At 38.2% G+C, this 21,544-nt stretch overlaps 1 protein-coding gene across 4 annotated transcripts in view; it reads right to left on the minus strand.

Annotated features, from left to right (window-relative positions):
• The window catches only part of CHST9 (carbohydrate sulfotransferase 9), a 272,296-nt gene that overhangs the window by 103,685 nt on the left and 147,067 nt on the right, over positions 1–21,544 (minus strand). For all 4 annotated transcript variants that reach the window (XM_054461218.2, XM_054461221.2, XM_054461217.2 and 1 more), the window contains one exon: positions 11,826–11,867. In XM_054461218.2, coding sequence (XP_054317193.1) covers positions 11,826–11,867 — 42 coding nt within the window. The remainder of the gene's footprint in view (positions 1–11,825; positions 11,868–21,544) is intronic.

The raw sequence follows: 21,544 nt of genomic DNA on the forward strand, positions 1-21,544 counted from the left end.
TACATAAGTACATTCCTATTTGTTAATTATAATTTATGTACTGTTGACCCTTGAACAATACAGGGTTTAAGGGGGAGCCAACCCCCCTGTGCCATCAAAAATCTGAGTATAACTTTTGTCTCCCCCAAAACTTAACTACTGGTAGCCTATTGTAGATTAAAAGCCTTACTGATAACATAGTCAATTAACATATATTTTAATGTTATATATGTTATATACTGTATTTTTGCAATAAAGTAAGCTAGAGAAAAGAAAATATTTTTAAGAAAATCATAAGGAAGAGAAAATATGTTCACTATTCATTAAGTGGAAGTGGATCTCATAAAGATCTTCATCCTTGTCTTCACATTGAATAGGCAGAGGAGGAGAGGAAGAGAAGGAGTTGGTCTTGCTATCTCAGGGGTGGACGAGGCAGAGGAAAATTCACATATAATTGGATCCATACGGTTTAAACCCATGTTGTTCCCAGGGTTAACTGTAGTTCTGAACAGCTTACAGAGCACTTTGGCATGGAAATGGAAACTATAAACAAACAAACAAACAAAAAAGACAAATGCCTGCAGTTCAGCAGGGTAGAACAAGTTTTCCCAAATCACACAGACAGGATGTAGTGAACTTAGAACTCTAGTCCAGGTGATATATTTCCAAGTTCAGAGTCCAAAATAAAACAAAAGGTACAGTAGTTATAAGTCAATTTAATTCTCAATAGTTTTGGACATGCGGCTAAAAATTATAGCTAGTGGCCATCTGTCAACAAATGTAAACTATGAAACTGGATATTAAATTATATCTAATGTAATACACTGTACATAGGATCTAATTTTACATACTGTGGCCTAACAGTGTGCAAAATGTTAGGCTACCCCATAGTGTATATATGTCATCTCTGTCATATACCTCTGTCAAACCGGTACAGTGGAGTCCTGCCTTCCAGATCTAATCCTTTCATTACTGTATGAGCTTGGGTAGGGCCACTTAACCTCTGTCACTTATGAAATAAAGGATTATATGATTCAACTAGTAATGACTTTCATGACACATGCAGTGTATCCAGTAGCAACAAGTGAAGTGGTATCCGTAGTTTCTCATTCCATGAACTTGTGTGGTGCATAATATTTGCCAAGTCTGTGCATGTAGTAGCAATAGCTAATTTTCAGAGCATGTTACACGTACTGAATATACTGTCCATTTCAGAGCCCTTTACACACAACATTGGCAAATTCATGAATTATTATGTCATTTACCTTTCTACTATTGAGTGAACAGTTGTTAATTTAAATATTCTTTTATAATTTGATTACTCGTTTGGCATGAAAAAATTAGGAAAAATAATTAAACAAACAAGTAAGCCAAAGCTTGAGCCCGAGGCCCTGATCCATGACATGAAATTCAAATACACTTATGAGTATCTGAGCATATTTTACTCTTCTAACAACTTCCAAAGATTTAATTCAAGGAAGGACTCCTTGACTTAAAAAAATTAGCAAAGAGCCTTACTCAAGGTACTGTGCAATTAATATCATTATTGAGAATTTTCCTAGTTGCTTCTCTCTTTTGCATATATTAGCAGCAGGTGTTGTTTCGTATTTAACTTATTATACACATTTTGTTATGTCACAGAAAATCCAAAATTTCATTTTAAAGTTCTAATTACCTAGAATTTCATAGGTGATCATTTATTCCTTGAAAATTAATGTCTTGACACAGTGCCTTTCAAATAATAGTAATGTAGAAAATGTAAACTAATTTGAATTTAATAAATTGATTGCCAACTGTTTCTTTTACGTAAAAGTAGGTTGGGCACACCTTTGGTAACATCACTCCTTTGGAAAAGTTGGTAAATAAAATTTAAGTTCACTTGTATTAATGAAATTACAAAGCTATGATTGTGGTCGTATCACAAATAAAATATGTGAGTGCAACAAATATTAAATAACAAGATTCGAGAACTCTGCAACCAGGCCCTCATTCACAAGCCTACAAGAACATGTGCACTTTATTAAAGTCAATGGAGTGTACCAGTTCATCTTGGCATTACTCATAATCGAAACATTTCAATTTTAGTTAACACACACACACAGAAAACGAATTTAAAAGTCAAATGAGTAAATTAGTTCTATGCTCCTATGTTCCAATTCCATGTTGATATCAACTAGCCGAATTTAGCCTCAGGAGGTATGAAAAAATATCTAATACAATGAATGGGAAACCTTTTAAAGAATTACAGATCTGTTAAAACAAATGTTTTTGCAACCAACTCAACAAACATATATTTTATATTGTAAGAGCCCCTCAAACTGCTCCATTAGAAAACAGCCAAGCTTAACTACAGATTTACTTCTAGATTTTGAAAGCAGTGAATCAAAAACTGGAGGATTTATATAAGAAATAAAGTCCACCTCCTGAAAAAAACATTTAAATTGAACAGTGATAGATTGAAAAATATTTTCTGTGTACACATTCCCCCAGAAAAGGGGGAATTTTTCTGGTTTACATCTGGTAGATTTCTCAATTGTAGTAAACACTATTCACAACACATTCTAGACATTTTCTTGACCTTTATTTCTGTGATACTCTTCTTTTTTTGCTTTCCCAGTTTTTGTCATTCTTTTAGGGTCTCTCTCTTTTCTATTGTCTCTTTTTTGCTTATTTCTTTATCAATCCTTAGTGGGGGTCACCGAGGACTCTGCCCTGCATTCCCTTCTCATTCATTTCTACATTTTTAGTCTTTTGACTCCACCTATGAAGTTAATGATTTACTTCATGAATACTTGTTTCCGTTTGAGCCTCTTCCTAAAACTAGGTTTTATTTATGGTCATTTGCAGATATCTAACGTGATCCCAAAGCTAAAAAAAAAAAAAGTATTAAAATTCCTAGAGTTTTCTGCTAAGATATCCTTGTAGCTGGTGCATTCTGGCTGTGCTGCAAGCTCAACGGCCTGGAATTTCATGCCCCATGATTAGACATCCTGGCACATTTCTCCAATTTTTCAGTGTAAAGAAACATACTTTTTATTTTCCAAAGTTTAAATGATCACCAGAGAGGCAGTTGGGGGTGTGTGCGTGTGTGTGTGTGTGTGTGGGCAGGCACTGCACATCCTTCGGAGAGTGTGAGGGGAAGGGACCTGAGAAGAGGAAAGCAAATGCTGCCTGGCCAGTGTAGGGCGTGGAATCAAGGAGGGGACACTGACTTTGAACTCTGCACCCAGCTCATCCATCTGCCTGCCCTCAGCCTTGTTGGGAGCGTCCAGTCACACAGACCCCTGCCTCTCCTGGCGACTCTGTGTGGAGGGATACGTGCTAGCATATGTGTACATACTTCCTAATAGCAGGAAATAATGGCTTGAAAAATTCAAAAGTCACAGAGAGGGTTATGTAGGGGCTCCTATACTCCAATAGACTAGGCTGACCAAAGGGTAGAGGATTCCACACATGGTTTCAGGCCTTCTTTTCCTTTATCACTCTGCATCATTTCTACGAATTCTTTAAAACCCTTTTTAGTAGAATTCTCTGCTTCTTGCTTCTTTGCAGTCCATATTACCTGCCTCAGATTGATGGTGTATGTGAGATTTGGGTCCCTCGCAAGGTCTCAATCTGAGTCCTGGATATTATTTCAAGACTTTGCTTCAGCCTAATCATGTAACATGTGGCCTTCTACAAACTTCTTCAGTATATGCATGCACATGTACCTGATGTGGATCCTACATTCAAACCCACTTGGTGAGCATCCCCCTTTCTGTCTCACTATTCTATAGACCTCCTGTCTTGAGAATTCTGACCCTGCTCATCCCGGCCATGGGCTATCAGTCACCACTTATAAATGCAAGTTACTTTTTGGGCACTCTAAACAAAAGCATTAATTTTGGCTTATTATAGCTATATACATCTCATGCTTCTTTTGTAAGGAGTGTGGCTTGGCTTATAAGCTGCTGAAAGGCAGAGCAGTCTGCATTGCTATCACCCCTGAGCATGACCAGCATGCTCACCACTGCCTCTTTCCTACCTCACTCTACCCGTTTCTCTCCTCTCCTGTTACCTTGGCCTAGAACACGTGGCTTTTACCTGCCTAAGGATTTCACCTTTGCTGCCTTTCCTGCACAGAGTGCTCTTCTCCACTGGTTACATGGCTGGATCCCCCTTGATCCAAGTCTGTGATTAGATGCCACCTGCACAGGCAGGCCCCTGTTCCTGTCTTTATAGCACTCTGTCGCTTCCCTGCAGAAAATCTAACAAAATCAAAAACTGTACCTTTGTTTACTTGATTAACTCTCCCCTCAGACAGGAAGCTCCCAGACGTCAGGTACCTGGACGTTTGCTCACCACTGTACATCCAGCGCCTAGCACAATATGGGTCAATAAACACTAATCAAAGGAAATAGTGTTAGAGCTTTCCTAAGCTCTAGGTCGCGTTAGAACATTATCTTAATAAAGGTGATGAGGATGTTTTATATATCTATACCTACATCAATCTCTCTTTCTATAGTTATGTGTATATATACATCTATGATGACAGATATAGTATGCATGTTTGATATTAAAGACTTTATTTAAATACTGATTTACAGTATTAAATCACTGTATGCAATACATAATATTATTAGGAGAGTTTCATAATTTGCCATCATCCTCTCGCTGCAAAGGTGAGGATAAAGAACAGAAATCGTATGTTCTGCCTCCCTGGAACTGAAGTCCTTGCTGAAAGACAGTGAATAATGCTATAAAATCACTTGTGATATAAAGATCATTATCTAAAGTCATTATCATAAATGGGACATTCAAACCTCACACTGAGTTTTTCTAGTACTTCAAGCCTGACAATTTTCAAAACACTCAAATTTCTATTTCTACTTTATATTTCTCAGAAAAAAGAGAATAAACCAAGGAGACACTGGAAAATTTATGGTTAATCACAAATTATTGGGGTATTAAATGCATTTTCAACATAACGATATTTCTGACTTATGATAGGCTTCTTGGGACATAACCCCATCATAAGTCAAAGAACATCATATTCACAAACAGATCTGTGCAAAAATGTCCATAGCAGTCCTATTCATAATAGCCTCAAACTAGAAACAATCCAAATGTCAAAAACAAGATAATGGATAAGTAATTTGTAACGTAGTCATACAGTGGAATATCACACATCAATAAACAAGGAATGAATGATTGATATATGCAACAATCTCAAAAATATTATGGCATGTGAAAGGGGCCTTTACAAGGTACATGCTGTGTGATTCCATTTATATTAAGTCCAAGAATAGGCCAAAGTAAACTATGGTGAAATACATAAGAAGTGGTTTCCTGGGAAGTAGAGAGAAGGTAGAAGAAGGGTAGGGAGGTAGTTGATGAGGTTTTGAATTGGAATTGACTGGAAAGGGCAAAGAGAAAACTATTTAGGGTGTGAGATTCAATATCTTATTTTGGGTGGCTGGTACACAGATGTATACAATTCTCAAAACTTACTGGATTGAGAGAATACTTAAGATCTGTGCATTTTATTCTAAATTATACATCAATTTTAAAATTAAGAGATTCTATTATTTTGTATAAAATTGTATTACTGAACACTATTTGGAATATTTCCCTACTTTCTAGGCATGTGAAACATTTTTAGAATTCTTGTATTTTATAAATTTATCAACTTAGTTTATCAAGTATGATGACAACATTAATGCATCCAGTTTCCTTAGATTAAGCCTCAATTTATTGTGAAGTTCAAAAACATAAAGAATTACAAAAACCAAAACCAAAAAGCCTTGTCCAGAATCAAGATTAAATTTTCAGAGATGAATGTCATTGCCACACTATGCCAGCAAGGGGAGTAGTTACACTTTGAGAAGAGCTCCGTCTCCATCACCACTGAATTATTCTATGGGGCACTTTAACAAGGCCCCAAAAATTGACTTTTGGGTGTTGTCATGATGGAAATGACAAATCATTTCAATGCAAGAGAAAAAGATTGAAAACCTTGACCCTTTAGATTACTCCAAACCTCAGTGAGAAGGAGAAAAATACTTGCAGATCAGCTTATTAGAATATTATGTTCATGTAATTCAGGTACCAGGAAAATATTTAAGAGAATAGCTAAATTAACTGCAGGGTGCCACTTTTTCTTTGCTAATTATTTTCATACAAGAATAATCATATACAGCCCTTTCCCCTACAAAAGAAAAAAAACCCAACAACTTCACAGTTTATTTTTACACATGTGAGAAAGACAGCCCCAGTGTGTGCAGAAGGTACAAACTGTTGGAAAATCGAGGCTTGGTCTGACAGTAGGTAAGGCTGGCAAACAGTAATTTTTCTTTCCCCTGCAGGATAAGGGCTTTTCAGTTGAGATTGTTAGGCTACGAATCTGAAGATTTATGCTGAATTTTAAAAAATATCATCATGTTCATCAATTCTTATAAGATTTGTAAGGCTTAATTCTCACAGCCTTAGGAAGGCTGCAGAAAAGTCTCTAACTATCCTTTCCTACCAACTTTGGTAATCCTGGATTTACAGAAAAGAATGTTCAGGCTGACAATGGGAAATATGCCCCCAGGCAAGGAGGAGAGAGAGCAGGAGAGTGGGCCTGCCAGATATGGACACTTATGAGATGGGTACCGGCCCTCTTTACCCTGTAACCTTCGTGACAACCCCACCCTTGATTTTAACACCATAGCACCTTCTTCTCAATTTGTCTCATTACCCAGAGAAACTGAGTGCAGAGGAGCTAGCAATGTGTGCCCCAGAAAATACCCTGAGCCATGCCCCGTGCTGGGCTGGAGTCTTGACTTATGTTTGGGAACTGTATCTCTGCAATCTGCAGTGCTTGTGAATGTGATGTACCTCCCTCCTTTTGCCAAATGACGGCAAAGACACTGAGTGCAGGTAAACAATAGTACATTTCAGGACCCACGCCCAGGAGAACATGCCTACCAAATGCAAAGCTCTAGGGCACCAAGTGCCGATTTGTGGACCAACAGTAGCCTGCAAGGATTAACTCTAGCTTTAAAATCACACGGCACTTCAGTTTGGCACAAAAGCAGCCCTCTACTCCGAAAGAGAGTATGCTATCAATACGTAAAAAGGTATTACCCTTGAATATGTGTATCCTTTTGCTGGTACATAAACCCTGCCTCAAGATATTCTTCATGAAATTCCAAGGAACATTTCTCAGTTCAATGACCCTAAGAAATGATTTTGAATTACTCTCCACTTACAAAATAGAGGAAAAGTATTTTCTTTCAGTTCCTGTAAATGGAGGCCTAGAGACGTAAAGGAGTCAGAGTCAGAAGAGTCAAGTTTTAGATTCTGCTTTGAACTTTATCGAGATCTCCAAATCGGAGATGCTAGTCTGGGTTATATTCTTGCTGTCAAGGACTCACAGAACTGGTCCAAATTGAACACTGTTTCACTACATGGCAAAAAAAAAAAAAAAAAAAGAGAAAAACATGTTAATGACATGCTACTGCACACCTCTCCCTAATGCTGGCTTTGCCACTGAATGGATGTGAGTCTTGTGTTCTTTTAAGTGGGAAATAAACTAAAAGACCATATTCCAAGGATTACTAAAATCTGTGGGATATGTAAAGGATAGAAACAAGAGTGAAAAAGAACATACACAAAGAACCCAGAAATGGGAGACATGTTGATTACAGAAGGAAATACAAGGAGGGTGTAATTAGGGTCAAAGAAATAAAATGAACAGATACTTGTCTTTGCATTTGTTTTTAATGAGTGGTGAGTTGCTTTCTTGAGCAGGCAACTGGGTACAAACCAGGCAGAAATAAAATGGGAGTTGTAGAGGGCACTGGGGGGGGTGAGTGTCTGGCATGACACTAGAAGATTAAAGCACCTTGGAGAAAGGACTGATGTGCATTTGCAGAATGGGAGAGAGTACCGTGTCTGAAACCATATTAGGAGACACATTACTTGGTGCTTCCTACCCTGGGAAAGGCAGGGCTGCACTTCAGTGTGGTTCATGCTGTGTACGGAAGTCCCACCTGTGGGGTTGAGGGTAGTAATGTGCCATGGGGCAATCTCCACATTAGCAGGTTACCACAGTGGACCGAAAGAAATGTACAGGAAGCAAGGCACTTGGAGGTGGATTTCACGTGATTCATGTTGGAAGTTACAGAAGAGTGCGCTTTGGGAGCCAAGGCTGAGAAGAGAGAAGAAAATGCTCTGGGTTTCTCAACCCCTAATGAGTCTTTGGAGTTGTCTTTTCACAGGAGCCTGGAATTTTGTCTAATTGGATAGGTTTTTCCAGATGTTTCAAATGTTATTCATGGGAGATGTTTATATTCATTACCTCCAAAGATCTTGACTAGGAGCTAGCACCTTGCATTTGGTATATCCTTAATGAATAGCCATTGACTGAGTGAATCAACCATGCTCCCAAATGAGGAATGTGTCTTACATTAATTAAAATAGGAGTCAATAATGTGCAAGATATAGCCTATATTTCCTTTATTACTGCCATTTGGCAAATTGAGGATGAAAGCTCTAATAATTCAAATCTCTCTCGGAGGTAAGTTTAGTAACTATCAAGATAGATCTTGGCAGCTCTCTCTTGGGGTCCCCAAGGCTCGCTAAACATTTTAAGAGGACACCAAACATTTTCCTAGTGGATGGTGAGATAACTCACTTCCAAGTGTGGGAGGAAGTGCAGTCTTGCCTGTTGCAACCAGCAAATTCTGGAATGAGGTTTAGATTTGGTGCTAAAGGTGTGAGGGGCAGGTAGCATGCAATCTGGCTCCTTTTTATTAATAGTTAGCTGAAACTTTACCTTTCTATTTCAGAGGAGGTGGACAGCTTTTTTACTACCCTATGTGCTAGGGAAGAATGAAAGTTCAAGTGGAAGGGGAGGCTGGGAATAGGCTGCAGTTGGGATGTGAGACAAGGGTGGGAGGTGAGAGAGTAGGAGGGTCAGGCAGGGGTCAGACTGGCCACTGTCCTAAATCTGAGCAGTAGCGTCAGGGCTGGAGGTTAGCTGATGGTGACAGTATATAACCTTGGAGGCATCTGGCTGCTCAGTCCTTTGCATAAGCCGCTCACTCACTTGACAACAACAAGTCATAGGATCACAGGCTGTGGACTCTGAATAGAAAGGGCGCCATTCTGTCAAACTAATGCTGAGGCCGGAGAACAGGGCCTCTACACTTCTGAGATCTGCATTGGCCAGCGTTTCCAATTGTCCCCTGGATGGCACTTGCTCTCAGGCACTAGCATACCTACTTTGATCTACCCCAACCCCAGACCATCAACTCATTCATTTTGATTGTTCCAGAGTACACAGGTGTGGCTGTACCTGCAAACTCATGCTTTCAGTATGGGCTTTTAATTCTGCTAAAAAATATTTTTCCATGTCTCTTTCTTGTCTTGTTTCCCCATTGCAGAATTTTTTCCTCTTTCCCCAAAGACAAGCTCTTACTCACAGAAGACAGTAACCCAGTGGTTCCCATCTATAGAGCACACATGGTAGATACCTTATCTTTAATGATCTCAGTAACCCATGTAAGCTATGTGCTGTTATCCTTATTTTATTTGATTTTTTAGAGATACGGTCTCACTGTGTTGCACAGAGTGGACCGCAGTGGCTGTTTACAGGTACAATAATCGTCATACACTACAATCTTGAACTCTTGGCCTCAAGCAATCCCCCTACTTCAGCCTCCTGAGTAGCTGTGATGACAGGTACATGTCCCCATGACCAGCTTGTCCCTGTTTTATAAGCAAGAGCTCAGTGAAGTTACCCAGCATGTGTTCTGGCCAAGTGCATTATAGTTTATAAAGTGCCTCCACATGTGTTATGAGTTCTCTGACCTATGAAGTGCATGTTAGTATTATCTCCATTTCACAGATGGTAAAATGGAAATTTAGAGGGGTTATGTGACCTACCCAAGTTGTGTTGTTCGTGGGTGGCTGAATTGAGTTTCGAACTTGTGTCCTCCTATTCTACATCCCATGCTTATTCACAGTATAGTGGCAAGAAAATGGAAGCTTTCAGGAATAAACTCTCTCAAATTTCTTTATATCCATCTTTAAACTTATATTAGTTTTTCCCCACTCATCCTTTTCTCCTGTCTCAGGAAGAAGTTGATTCTATCCTGTGTTCCTAAAAGTTCTCTCCTGTGCCCTTGAATGATCTTATTTATTTCCATTTCTTCACATTTCAACTCTTTATGCAAAAGACTCTCAAATCTTTCTCTCTCTAAACTCCAATTGTTGTTTTCGACCACTTAAAGGGTATCTTTTCTTGGTAATATACCTTTATGTATAGACCATACACTACTCCCACATTCCCTCAGCTCTATACAACTAACTCTAAGTCTACGTTGTTTTGCTTGGGCAATACATGTGCTTTGATGTCTCCATGCTTTTGCTTGTACTGCCTGAAATGCTGTCCTTCCCTTTCTCTACTTGTAGAAATTCCATTCATTCTTTAAAGAATCAGTTCAAGCGTGATAACTGTTACTGAATATTTCCCCAACTCTTCCTATTAGATTTAACAGTGTATTCTGTGCATTCCCAAAGTACTTTGTTTTTTGGGATAACACATTGCTTATCACATGAGAAAATCATTTATCTCCATCTCTGTCTCAACTTATGGGCTACCAGCAAAGTGAAGACAAAAAGGGAATTTTATTTATCTCTACATCCCTTGATGCAATAAACATGGCCCTTGGCTAAGTGTTTGTTGAATGAATAAAGGAATAAATGGATGCATGGTGACTCAGTTACTACTCCAATTTTTCAACATACCCCTAGGAGGGCATGGTCTGATTTTGTTTTTTTCCCTCACCTTAAATCTTTGCTATTGCCCTAGGAATCTGACTTGCTTGCTGTGCAAAAATATTGAGTTTTAAATGAAAAAACAGTTACCTGCCATGTGAGATCATGAAAAAGAAAATGGAATAATATATCATTTTTTCTTGTAAAGTAAACATACTACTGTCATCTAGGTGATCACTTTACAGATATGCATCCCAAAATTAGAATTTATATTTTTAAATTTTTAAGACAATAGGAATTGATCTTCTATTACTAAATGCTTCCATCCACATATTACACAATAGTAAACCTCATTAGACTAATTAGTTTGGAAAGGAGGAGAGGAAGATCTAGCCTGAATTATGGAAGTCAGAATGTTTTGAAAGCAACATTGTTTTATTACTTTCAATAAAACAATAAAATCTGTCTAAGGGGACATCTACTTCATGACCTTAATAATCCTTATTTTACAGCTGAATCTTCTTGCCTAAAGACCACTGTATGCTAAAGCCATGAAAACAATGTATTCTTTTTACATGGGTCACAAATGTTCCATTTCACTTAGCAAATCCATTCCTTGAAGACAATTCAAAGCTAAATTTCAGCTTAGTCTAGATCAAATTCTCAAGAATTGTGTATTAGCAGTATCTGAATTAATGAGGCTTTACTCTATTCATAGAGGAAGACATTTAAAAAAAAATAGACTATAGTGCAATGCGCCAGGAAAATGTTAAATACTTTTAAAATAAAAATAGAAAAATTTGTAAACTTTTTCAAATAAGGTAAACACCATCCTATATATAACTGAAATCAGTCTTCAGAGCCTTTAGTTTCCTTTGTAAATCCCTTGAGGACAAGGATTGTGGTTTGCTTGCTTTTCTCCCCACGCTCCAAGACTTTATGCACGCCAAAAATGCCACCTAGGCTGTGCTTTCTAGGGATGGCTATTATCAGCAGAACAGGTGCTTAAAAGCCACACTCTGAGGTTTTCAGATATTGTAGTTGTTGCTCTGCTTATTTATAACTACCCAAGACTCAAACATTATGAGGAAGTTACTCACTGATTCTGGGTACAGGCCGCAAGTACTTCACTGGTTCCCATCCTGAAAAAGAACAGGAAAGAAATTCATATATTACCATCACATCCAAAGACATTTATAAAACTTTCTACACAAAGATGCCTCAAAGCCTCTCATAGTTTATTTGTAACAAGGAAAATGATGGGAAGGGAGACGGTCATGAAATAAAATGTGTCATCCCCTGTGTTTCTGGCCTGATTAAGCTTGGTGTCACTTATTAGGAAACCTGGCATTACCATGAAAATTTGGTATCCAAAAAGCCTGGGCTTTGAGCCTGTACTCTTTGTGGCAGGGAAATGGAGCCAGGGACTGGGGGGTGGGTAGCATTGGAAAATGACCATCACAAGGAAGACAATTTCGTTTCTCAGCATTCCACCCCATAACAGATCAATGTGCTAATATATAATATTTTCACTTATTAATAAAATCTTTGTGTAAAATTGAGTACTTGGGCTCAATGTCTTTGGGTGAAATTGAGATAGAGATGCCATGTACAGCTCCTGGCATTGATTATTAGTGGCCCACTATTGGATGCCTTAGTTTGGGAAGCTTGGAAAAATAAATGAACAGAAAGCTAGGATAAAAAAGAGGGCTCTGAGGCAAGCAATCCCATGGATATTTAAATTATCCAGAACGAATGATAGTTTATTCTGTAGTAAACAGCTATAAGAAAGAAATCTTAAGGTTTTCCTTGAACCAGTGATTTTTCATGGTGATTACCAAGGGCCTCTTTCTGCCAGATGAAGTTGGCCTATTGTAACATAGTATATTTCTTCTTGCTCAGTCACCTATGGGGAGAGGAGAGCCTCAGTTCCTTCTGAGAACAATCTTACAGAGAAGTAAGAATGTAATTATATGACTACTTAGTTTTTGGCTTTTTGGGTTACATTGTTCCATTTCTTTCCTTTAAAACATTATACATATATGTATATATATAATATATAATACAACATACTATGACATATATATATACTGTATGTCATACCATATATTTTATATAATATATAACTATAATGAAATATATATTATATAATACATTTACATATATATTATATATTAATATATATTCGATTCTATATTTTATAAATATATATATGTAATTTTTTGCTCTTTGCATGCCTTTTAAAAAATATCTTTCAACGTATGTTGACTAAAACTTGAATGAGTACTAAAGGATGGTGTGGCTTAAGCAATGGTAGGATTAATTGTCTGTCCTGCTAGCCTGCCTCATTTAAATCACCTAGTCTCAGTGTGACTCATTTATAATATTGCTTTGCTAACCCTAATTGAGATAAAAATCTTATTGGCACTTGTCTTTTAAATTATTTTTTAGAAAATTTCACGTGTGCCAGAAAATACCAGTTTACACTTGCATCAATGATATGCTATTCTGTTTTTAGAATGATTTAAAGCATATATCCAAGGGCATTTTGAATTGTCCTGTTATGAACTTCCTGGTGTAAGGTACTAGCCATTCTACTTGATTTAGTAATATCTGCATTTTGGAGGCAGGTATTTACGAGTCACATAGCTCATCAGTAAGTTACAGGTCCTTCAGTACAAGTGATCCCCAGGGGCTGGACCTGGATATGTAATGCATTGCTCCCACCCACTTTATTGTAATTGCAACTCTATATTTACCTGTTCACGCAGGTAATGGTAGCATGATTAAGGTCACACTATCATGGCTTAGTGATAAGAATATTGTTTAGACTAGAACTCAAAATCTTCCTCCATACAAAATTGATTATTTCTAGCACATTATCATTATTTACGTAGGCTGTCACTGAATCAAGAAAGGAAGTTAAATTGGTGTGGAAAAACTGGTTATTCAAAAAGTCAAATGCGTCTGCTTCTTCATATCCTACAATATTCTGGTAAGTTGCTTATCGATTGTATGAGAGATTGTTCTCATCAAACATTGCTTTTAAGCTATCTGACTTATAACAATCAAGTCATTTCCTTAAAAAATGTGGACATGATAAGCTCTTTCCTCCATCTGCATAATGGCTCAAATACAAAGGTTGTGCAAATCTGGCAATTTCTCAACGGTGTCTGGAAGCCTGATATTAGGACATTACAATGAGAGTACACTCAGGTATTGGTAATTGTTCCCTGGTCTAGTTTGTCCCTCCACACATCATGGATGGAAGTATACTAGTTAGATAAATGCCTTTCTCCCCCACTATAGTAAACTTATTGAACACTGGGATGATCCAGTCTGGTTCCTCTTTTTAACTTCTCTGAACCTAGTTTAGTCTTATGCATATATATTGAACTAACCTAAATTTTTGAAAGAGCTATTTCTTTAAGCATCGATTAAATGATAGGGAAATAAATACAATTTATTTTTTATCTTTTGAATTGTCTCCTAAGGAAAAGTATCCTCGCCCACCTCTCAATAATAGTAATATAGCATATAGCTCTTTAAAGGCTTTAAGTATATCTTTTAAATCATTGTTATTTTTCTGTGTATTTGTACATAATAAATATGTAGGATGTTGGGCTCAGTCCATACAATCAATAGAGACTGACTGACTAGCTACAAGATCATGTACTGAATAGCTATGCATATTCTTCCACGGTCAACTGTGAAAATAACTTGAAACCCCAACAATGGGGATTGCTTCACAAACAGAAATTAACTGGGTTTGGCCAGAGCCACTAAAATTAATGATCTTAAACCTCACATCCAGTATATCTGTTCTTATATTGTGTTTACAAGATTGAAAAAGAATTAAGACTTAATTTAGATAATCGAATAAAATAGGATCTTTGCCTTTCATTCCATAACTTATTCTGATCATTGTCTTTTGTGGTGAAGCATGTTTTACCTGTTGAAACTTGGCATAACATCATAATAAGTGAATAGGTCTAGAGCTTTGATGAAAATTTAATTTTTAAAAAAATTAGCATTTCACTGATCCTTATCCTGAGGGTTGGAGAGCTTCACACAGCACTGAGCCAGGTAGAGCTCACACTCAAGTGAGAGAACACAAATACAACCATAGTGTACTTTTCTCAAAGAATTCAAAATAATTCTTCTGGCAATGTGATAAATTAATTTAGTTGTTTGTCATCATCCTTATCTAACTGAGAATACAAGGATAGGAAAAGGTTAGAGAGCTTCCTACGGCTATGTGGCAATTTGTTGTTAAAATTGAAATAGGGTTACATTGGAATGCCAAGGCTTTATTTTCAATAATGAATCAGGATTTGTTTTTCCAGCTAAACTTTGTAGATATTTGATCATCAATATCCTCTTAATTTTACACACAGATATTTGGATGCAAAGAAAAAAATAATCACAGTGAAGTTTAGGTCCTTTGGTTGCTGGGTTTAAAAGTTTATCCCAATATTTTCTTTTGAAAGATTGATTTGGTCTCACCTTGCCTTTTGTTTTATCTTTTCTTTTAAAATTGCCTGGATGTGCAATTATTAAATGAATAATAACCACAATAACAGCTAACATGGATCGAATGCTTATTAAATATCAGACATGCTGCTGAGTGCGTTATGTGAACCTTATCTAATTTAGTATCATAAGAATCCCATGGAAATACTACCAGGATTTCTGTATATAGAATATAGCCACATATTTCCAGTTCTCCATTTTCTTACATAAACTACACCCATAATCATCATGTATATTTCTCAGTTTCTGTTTCATTAAAGTAGATTGAAAAAGGCACAAAGCACAATCCTTTTAGATTTAAGTTTTTCCCCAATATTTTGCCACTATCTAGCTCACATATAATTCTATAGCCTTTATTTTGTTTTATTTTGTATTTTTTTGAGACAGAGTCTTGCTCTGTCGCCCAGGCAGGAATGCAGTGGCGTGATCTTGGCTCACTGCAACCTCCTCCCACTGCAACCTCCGCCTCCCAGGTTCAAGCAATTCTCCTGCCTCAGCCTCCTGAGTAGCTGGGATTACAGGCGCGTGCCACCATGCCCAGTTAATTTTTGTATTTTTAGTGGAGATGGATTTTCACCATGTTGGTCAGGCTAGTCTCGAACTCTTGACCTTGTGATCCACCCACCTCAGCCTCCCAAAGTGCTGGGATTACAGGCGTGAGCCACCAGGCTCGGCCTATAGCCTTTTATTTTTAGTAACTCAATTTTATTGAGTCTTTACAAAACATTTTAATAGAAATAGCAATTCTCTTTTACACACCCATATATCATTGGTTTACATAATTATCATTGAATAATTATATGAATGAGCAAAACTGGCACAGCACATCTGGGTACAAACACCACTGACTCTTGGTCCACATACATCTCCGCAGGAGGGATCAGGAGTTTACAGGCGGGCTAGAGGGCATCCGGTCCTGTGCTGGCTGTGAGCATCAGTCTGTAGGATATATTGAGGGAACGGAGAGAGTTGCTTAATCAGGCAAATCACTTAAGAGGCCAGTAAAAGTAACTTAGTAACTTCTTTTTTTTTTTTTTTTTTTTTTTTTGAGATAGAGTCTCGCTCAGTTGCCCAGGCTGGAGTGCAGTGGCGCTATCTCGGCTCACGGCAAGCTCTGCCTCCCAGATTCACACCATTCTCCTGCCTCAGCCTCCCGAGTAGCTGACGCCACCACGCCCGGCTATTTTTTTTTGTATTTTTAGTAGAGACGGGGTTTCACCATGTTAGCCAGGATGGTCTCGATCTCCTGACCTCGTGATCCGCCCATCTCGGCCTCCCAAAGTGCTGGGATTACAGGCGCGAGCCACTGCGCCCGGCCAGTAAAAGTAACTTCTATTGTATTTTATACTTTAACTATGTATGCATTTGACAAAATTCATTACTTTGATAAAAGTATTAAAACGGAAATTATTAAAATTGATAAAATTATTAAAATGGAAGGACAAGGAGGAAGAGAATGAGTTTAGGTATCCTACCCAAGATTGCAAAACTAGTGGTGGAACTAGAATCTGACGCCTGAATTTGGCCTCCATGTCTAGAATTCTTTTGCTCCCTCCCATTACGCGTTAGGACAGAAATGATTGTGCTGGGTTGGGTGTGCTGCTGCAGACCAGAAAGGGGGCTCAAGACAGTTCTGGTCAGCAGGAGAACACAGCGAAAGAAGATAGAAGAAACCACAAAGTGATGAAATAGTCTTAGAAAAAAGAGTATTCTTGCAAAAGAAGAGCACTCTGATTCTGTTTTCCTTGAGTTAACCCATGTATTTCTTGACTTTGTACCTCACTGGTTCAAAACAAAAGGGGTTTTAGCATACAAATTTTGCTAATAGAACTGTTTTTTCTAACTCTAAAATTGAAGAAATCTTGAAAGGGCATCGCGTCTCTCCAGCAAACAGTAACAACACAGAAGAACCCATGATGCAATGGTCCCACGGGGAACCAAGGAACCAAGGGTGGGATAAAGCTTAAGAAAATCTGTGACCAAAAATAGCAACTGTACTTCATTTGAAGTACAGTTGTCTCTTGGTATCTGTGGCAGATTGATTCTGGGGCACCCTGCAAACACCAAAATCTGTGAATACTCAAGTTCTTGATATATAGTATGTGCATATCACCTATGCACATTCTCCCATATACTTTAAATCATCTCTGGAGTATTTATAACACCTAATACAATATAAATGCTATGTATATAGTTGTGATACTGTATTGTTTAGGAAATAATGACAAGAAAAAAGAATCTGCAGTTATTGAGTACAGACGCAACCATGTTTTTTCCCCCAAATATTTTAAATCCACGTTTGATTGTATCCATGGATGCAGAAACCGACATACATAAAGGGCTGATTGTAATTTGAATCTCATCATCCACCTTTTTCTCATCTTTGGGCTTTACATGTTCCATTTCCATCAAGTCCTTCTTTAGGTAATACTATTTAAGCACCAGTTTTGAAGAACTTCCTAGTCCCCTAGAAAGGATTTTGTAGTAGCTGTTTTAAAATGCCTCAGAATAGAATATTATGTTTTCCCATTAAGTATTAATGATTTCAGTTTATGTTAAATGCTTTCTCCATTTATTTCCTTGGCACTTCCCAAGTTATTTCCTTCAAGAAGAAAATTTAAAAGGTACTCAGAGTTCTATGACTTCACAAGGAATTCATAAAAAGGTCAAGCTCTCGAATGGCTATCCCTTCAATAAAACTATGTTAAATTGTTGAAAATGTTTGTACATGGGACATCACTTTTATGGACTTTCAAAAATAGCTGTTTAGTTTTTAACCGATCTGGTTATAAAAGTAATTATTGCCATGATGTGGCTGTATTGTGGTTAAGATTGAAAACTTTCTTTTTATAAAATAGGATCCTGCTTAAATATCTTTTTGGAAGGAGATTACAAGCCATGGATTAATTATTTGATTAACATGAGTAAACAAGTAAAGAGTATATGAGTAGATGGCTTATTTCATGATTTGAAGATTGTAAAATTAGTTAATTAACTAAAAGGAAACACAAATTTAAAAGACGGCGAGATGCAAGATCAGCGTCTGAAATAAGTGCTTCTTTTCAGGACGCCCTGCATAAAGCCGTGCCTGTGCGGAGGCAGCTTCCTGTGTGCACTGCCAGCTGCCGGGTGTGCTTGTCCGTGTGCCAGACCCCCTGTGCAGGAGAATCCAGCACTTTAGAGCACGCTATGTATAAAATAGAGTGAAAATCGAATCATATTCGGGGAGCGTCTGAGAGACAGGACTAGCTCAAGAGGCAGCCTCTAAAGTGAGAAGAGCACTGAAAAGGGGTGGAGGGCCTGAGCTCAGGCCAGATTCTTCAGCGATCTCATGGGAAACCCATTCATTCAGCTTCTCTGAGCCCTCATACCCTCACCTTCACCTATACAATGCTTAAGTGTCCACTTCAGCCTTGAGATTCTAGGAAATAGGGCAAAAACAAACAAATAAACAAACAAAAATCTCTTCATTATCATGCAATCATCAAGATTTTCCTGTTTATATTGTATTTAATAGTCCACCCCACCTCCATCCCATAAGTGTTCTCATATGTGTTACTTCATATAATTCTCACAACAGTTTCCCAAGTATGGTGGGCTTACTGGCTGGCATGGTAGCCTGCCTTAATCTTGCCATACTGTATCTCTCTCTCAATTATTTCACTCTCACCTATACTTGATTCAGTTCCAAATATTTATGCAATCTTTGCTTTGACCTCTCCTGAACTTCAGTTCTGCTTCTTCAAATTCTAGCTTCCACATCAGTGTCCCATTGTTGCATCAAGTGCAACTGGACTTGAATGAAACTTGTAATCCTTTTCCCCAAACCACCCACCCCTCTGAACTTGCACAAGTGTCTATTATACGGACACTTCTTCCTGCCATTCAGGCATGCAGCTTTGACATCTCCCCCCACCATCTCCTCTCCCTAACACTTGCTTCCAGCCACCTTTTGATCCTTTCTTTCTATATCTCATAATCATTCTTTTTAGCTTTTCAACGCTGCAGCATTCTGGCCAAGGTCCTTAGCACATCGAATTACAACTGTCTCCAAGCTGGTATCCCTGGCTTCAGCATCCATTTTCTTCTTAATTTATCCAATGAATTGTTTCAAAAATTGTTTTTCCTGTGCTAAACTCCTCTCCAAAAACCTTGCTTTTTCCTTTCACTGTTACAGGATCCAGTATAACTGCATTAAATACAATCTCTGCTTCCCTGTGTAACTCAGAATTCTCCTCTACAAATTCTGAAAGTCCCCTGAATAGGCCACTTCTGATCCCAAGCTTGAAACAGCTCTCATCCTTCTGTCTGAAAAATTCATATAGCTTCTTCAAGACCTAAGATGGTTTCTTCTCTCAGTTTCAGAGTGGCCATCCTCTGAACTACAGCAGGCATTGCTCGTTGGGAGGAAGGCAACAGCACAGGCATGAGCAGCATGCCAGGCCAAGCCCTTTATATATACACGAACTCATCTGCTCTTAACCTTACCAGGCATGCATCATCACTGTCCCCACTTTAGAGGAGAAAATGTGGCTCAGAGAGGTTAATAACTTGTCTAGGTCACAGATTTGCCAAGTGCTGGACCCAAACCTTGGTGGTCTGGCCATAGAGTTTGTGCTTCTAACATTTACACCACACGGTCTATCAAAGCTTCTGCTGCTCTATAAATCCTTTTGTGCCACTGGTCTCTAGCACTTGCAAGCTCCTTAAGGGAAGGCTCTTTGTCTCTGTGCTCTGTAGCCTGTGACTAGCACACAGAAACACCTCGTATGTGCAGCCTTAGAGGTCCAGAGATGGAGTTTAGCAGTAGAAACAAGAGTAAACCCCTGACAGTGTCTCTGGGCTCAAAACACACAGAGACATACACCTTCCTTCTCGATCTTTCCTCTACTCTGACAAAAGTGCTGACTGCATATTTCATAATCAGAAAAAGAGTAATACTACTAATAAAAATACCCGATACATTTCCACATTTCAGAATGTGGGCCAGACAATGAAGAAAGATCTTTGAACAGTACAGCCTCCCTCCTTCCCTCCCTTCCTTCTTTTCTTCCTTCTTTTGTCATTTGCTCAACAAATATTTGTTTTATGCACACTCTGTGCCAGAACAACACACCTCAGGGTTTGTTATTAATGTTTTCAGCTGAGCTGCTAAAAGACAGCCAAGTGATATTAAGTAATTACCAAAAGCAACAAAAAATTGCTAAAATGTATTGTGAGCATTCCACCAGGTAGACATTAGGCAAGGGCTTGGCAGATATTATCTCACTTAATCCTTATTAAAACTCTACGAGATAAAAAGATTATTATCTCCATTTTACATATAAGGTGAGAAAGGTGAAGGTTGTAGGACTCATAAGGGACCAAGCAAGGATTCTAGCTTGGGTAGTTTGAAATGAAAGCCTGCACTCTTACCCTTTACACTTGACTTCTGCCAGAAGTAGATACAGCTTTGCAACATACTAGAGGCATATTTAAAATTAGTTTCATATCCTTTGAAAATAGCTCCATAAACAGTATCCGGGTGCAAGAGGAATGCCTCCACTATCATCACACACTTTACCTGAAAGCAGGTGTGTGACTTTTAACAAGTTAACTTCCCAGGGCTTTATTCAATTCATTCGTAAAATTAAAAATTAGCACCAAGTAATCTCCAGAATTCCTCCCAGACACAGACCTTGTATTATTCCAGAAAGGCAGCTGTTGGGCAGTGAGTGTTCACAAATCTTGGAGTCACAATGAAGTTTCTTTGAATAGCCCAGCACCCTTGCTATCAGTTCCTGTCACCGTGGTTTGTACTTATTACTTCCAGTTTGTCATCTGTTGTCCTCAACTGTCTGGAAGACAATCACCCAACCCAAATAATCACCTGGATATACAGTGATCTGTCCTTTACCCCACCCTTTTCACACACACAGTTCAAGATCAACGTCTCAGTTTCTGAGTTCTTTATCATCCTGCTCTGTGGTTGCAGGTTTTGCTCTTTGGATGTGAGACTTGCACTTATGTCCAATATTTCCTTGTTGCAGGTCCTGGCTGAAGAGGAGCCGCTTCTGATAAAATGATGCATCTGATTTGGAAGGATGTTTGCGTCATTCCCTCCCTTCTCTTTTTCTCATTTTCAAGATTACTTTGCTCACCAGCATGACACACATCAAGCTTTTTCTTTTGATCTGAAATAAAGTTTCTTTTTGTTTTTTGTGCTATGGGCCTTTTCTGGGTAATCTCATTCATTTTGTTGGCTCTAATGACAACTATGTTAACACTGGTGACTCCTAAATTTCTG

The sequence above is a fragment of the Pongo pygmaeus genome, chromosome 17 (genome assembly GCF_028885625.2).
Source record: "Pongo pygmaeus isolate AG05252 chromosome 17, NHGRI_mPonPyg2-v2.0_pri, whole genome shotgun sequence".
In the NCBI taxonomy this organism is placed as follows: domain Eukaryota; kingdom Metazoa; phylum Chordata; class Mammalia; order Primates; family Hominidae; genus Pongo; species Pongo pygmaeus.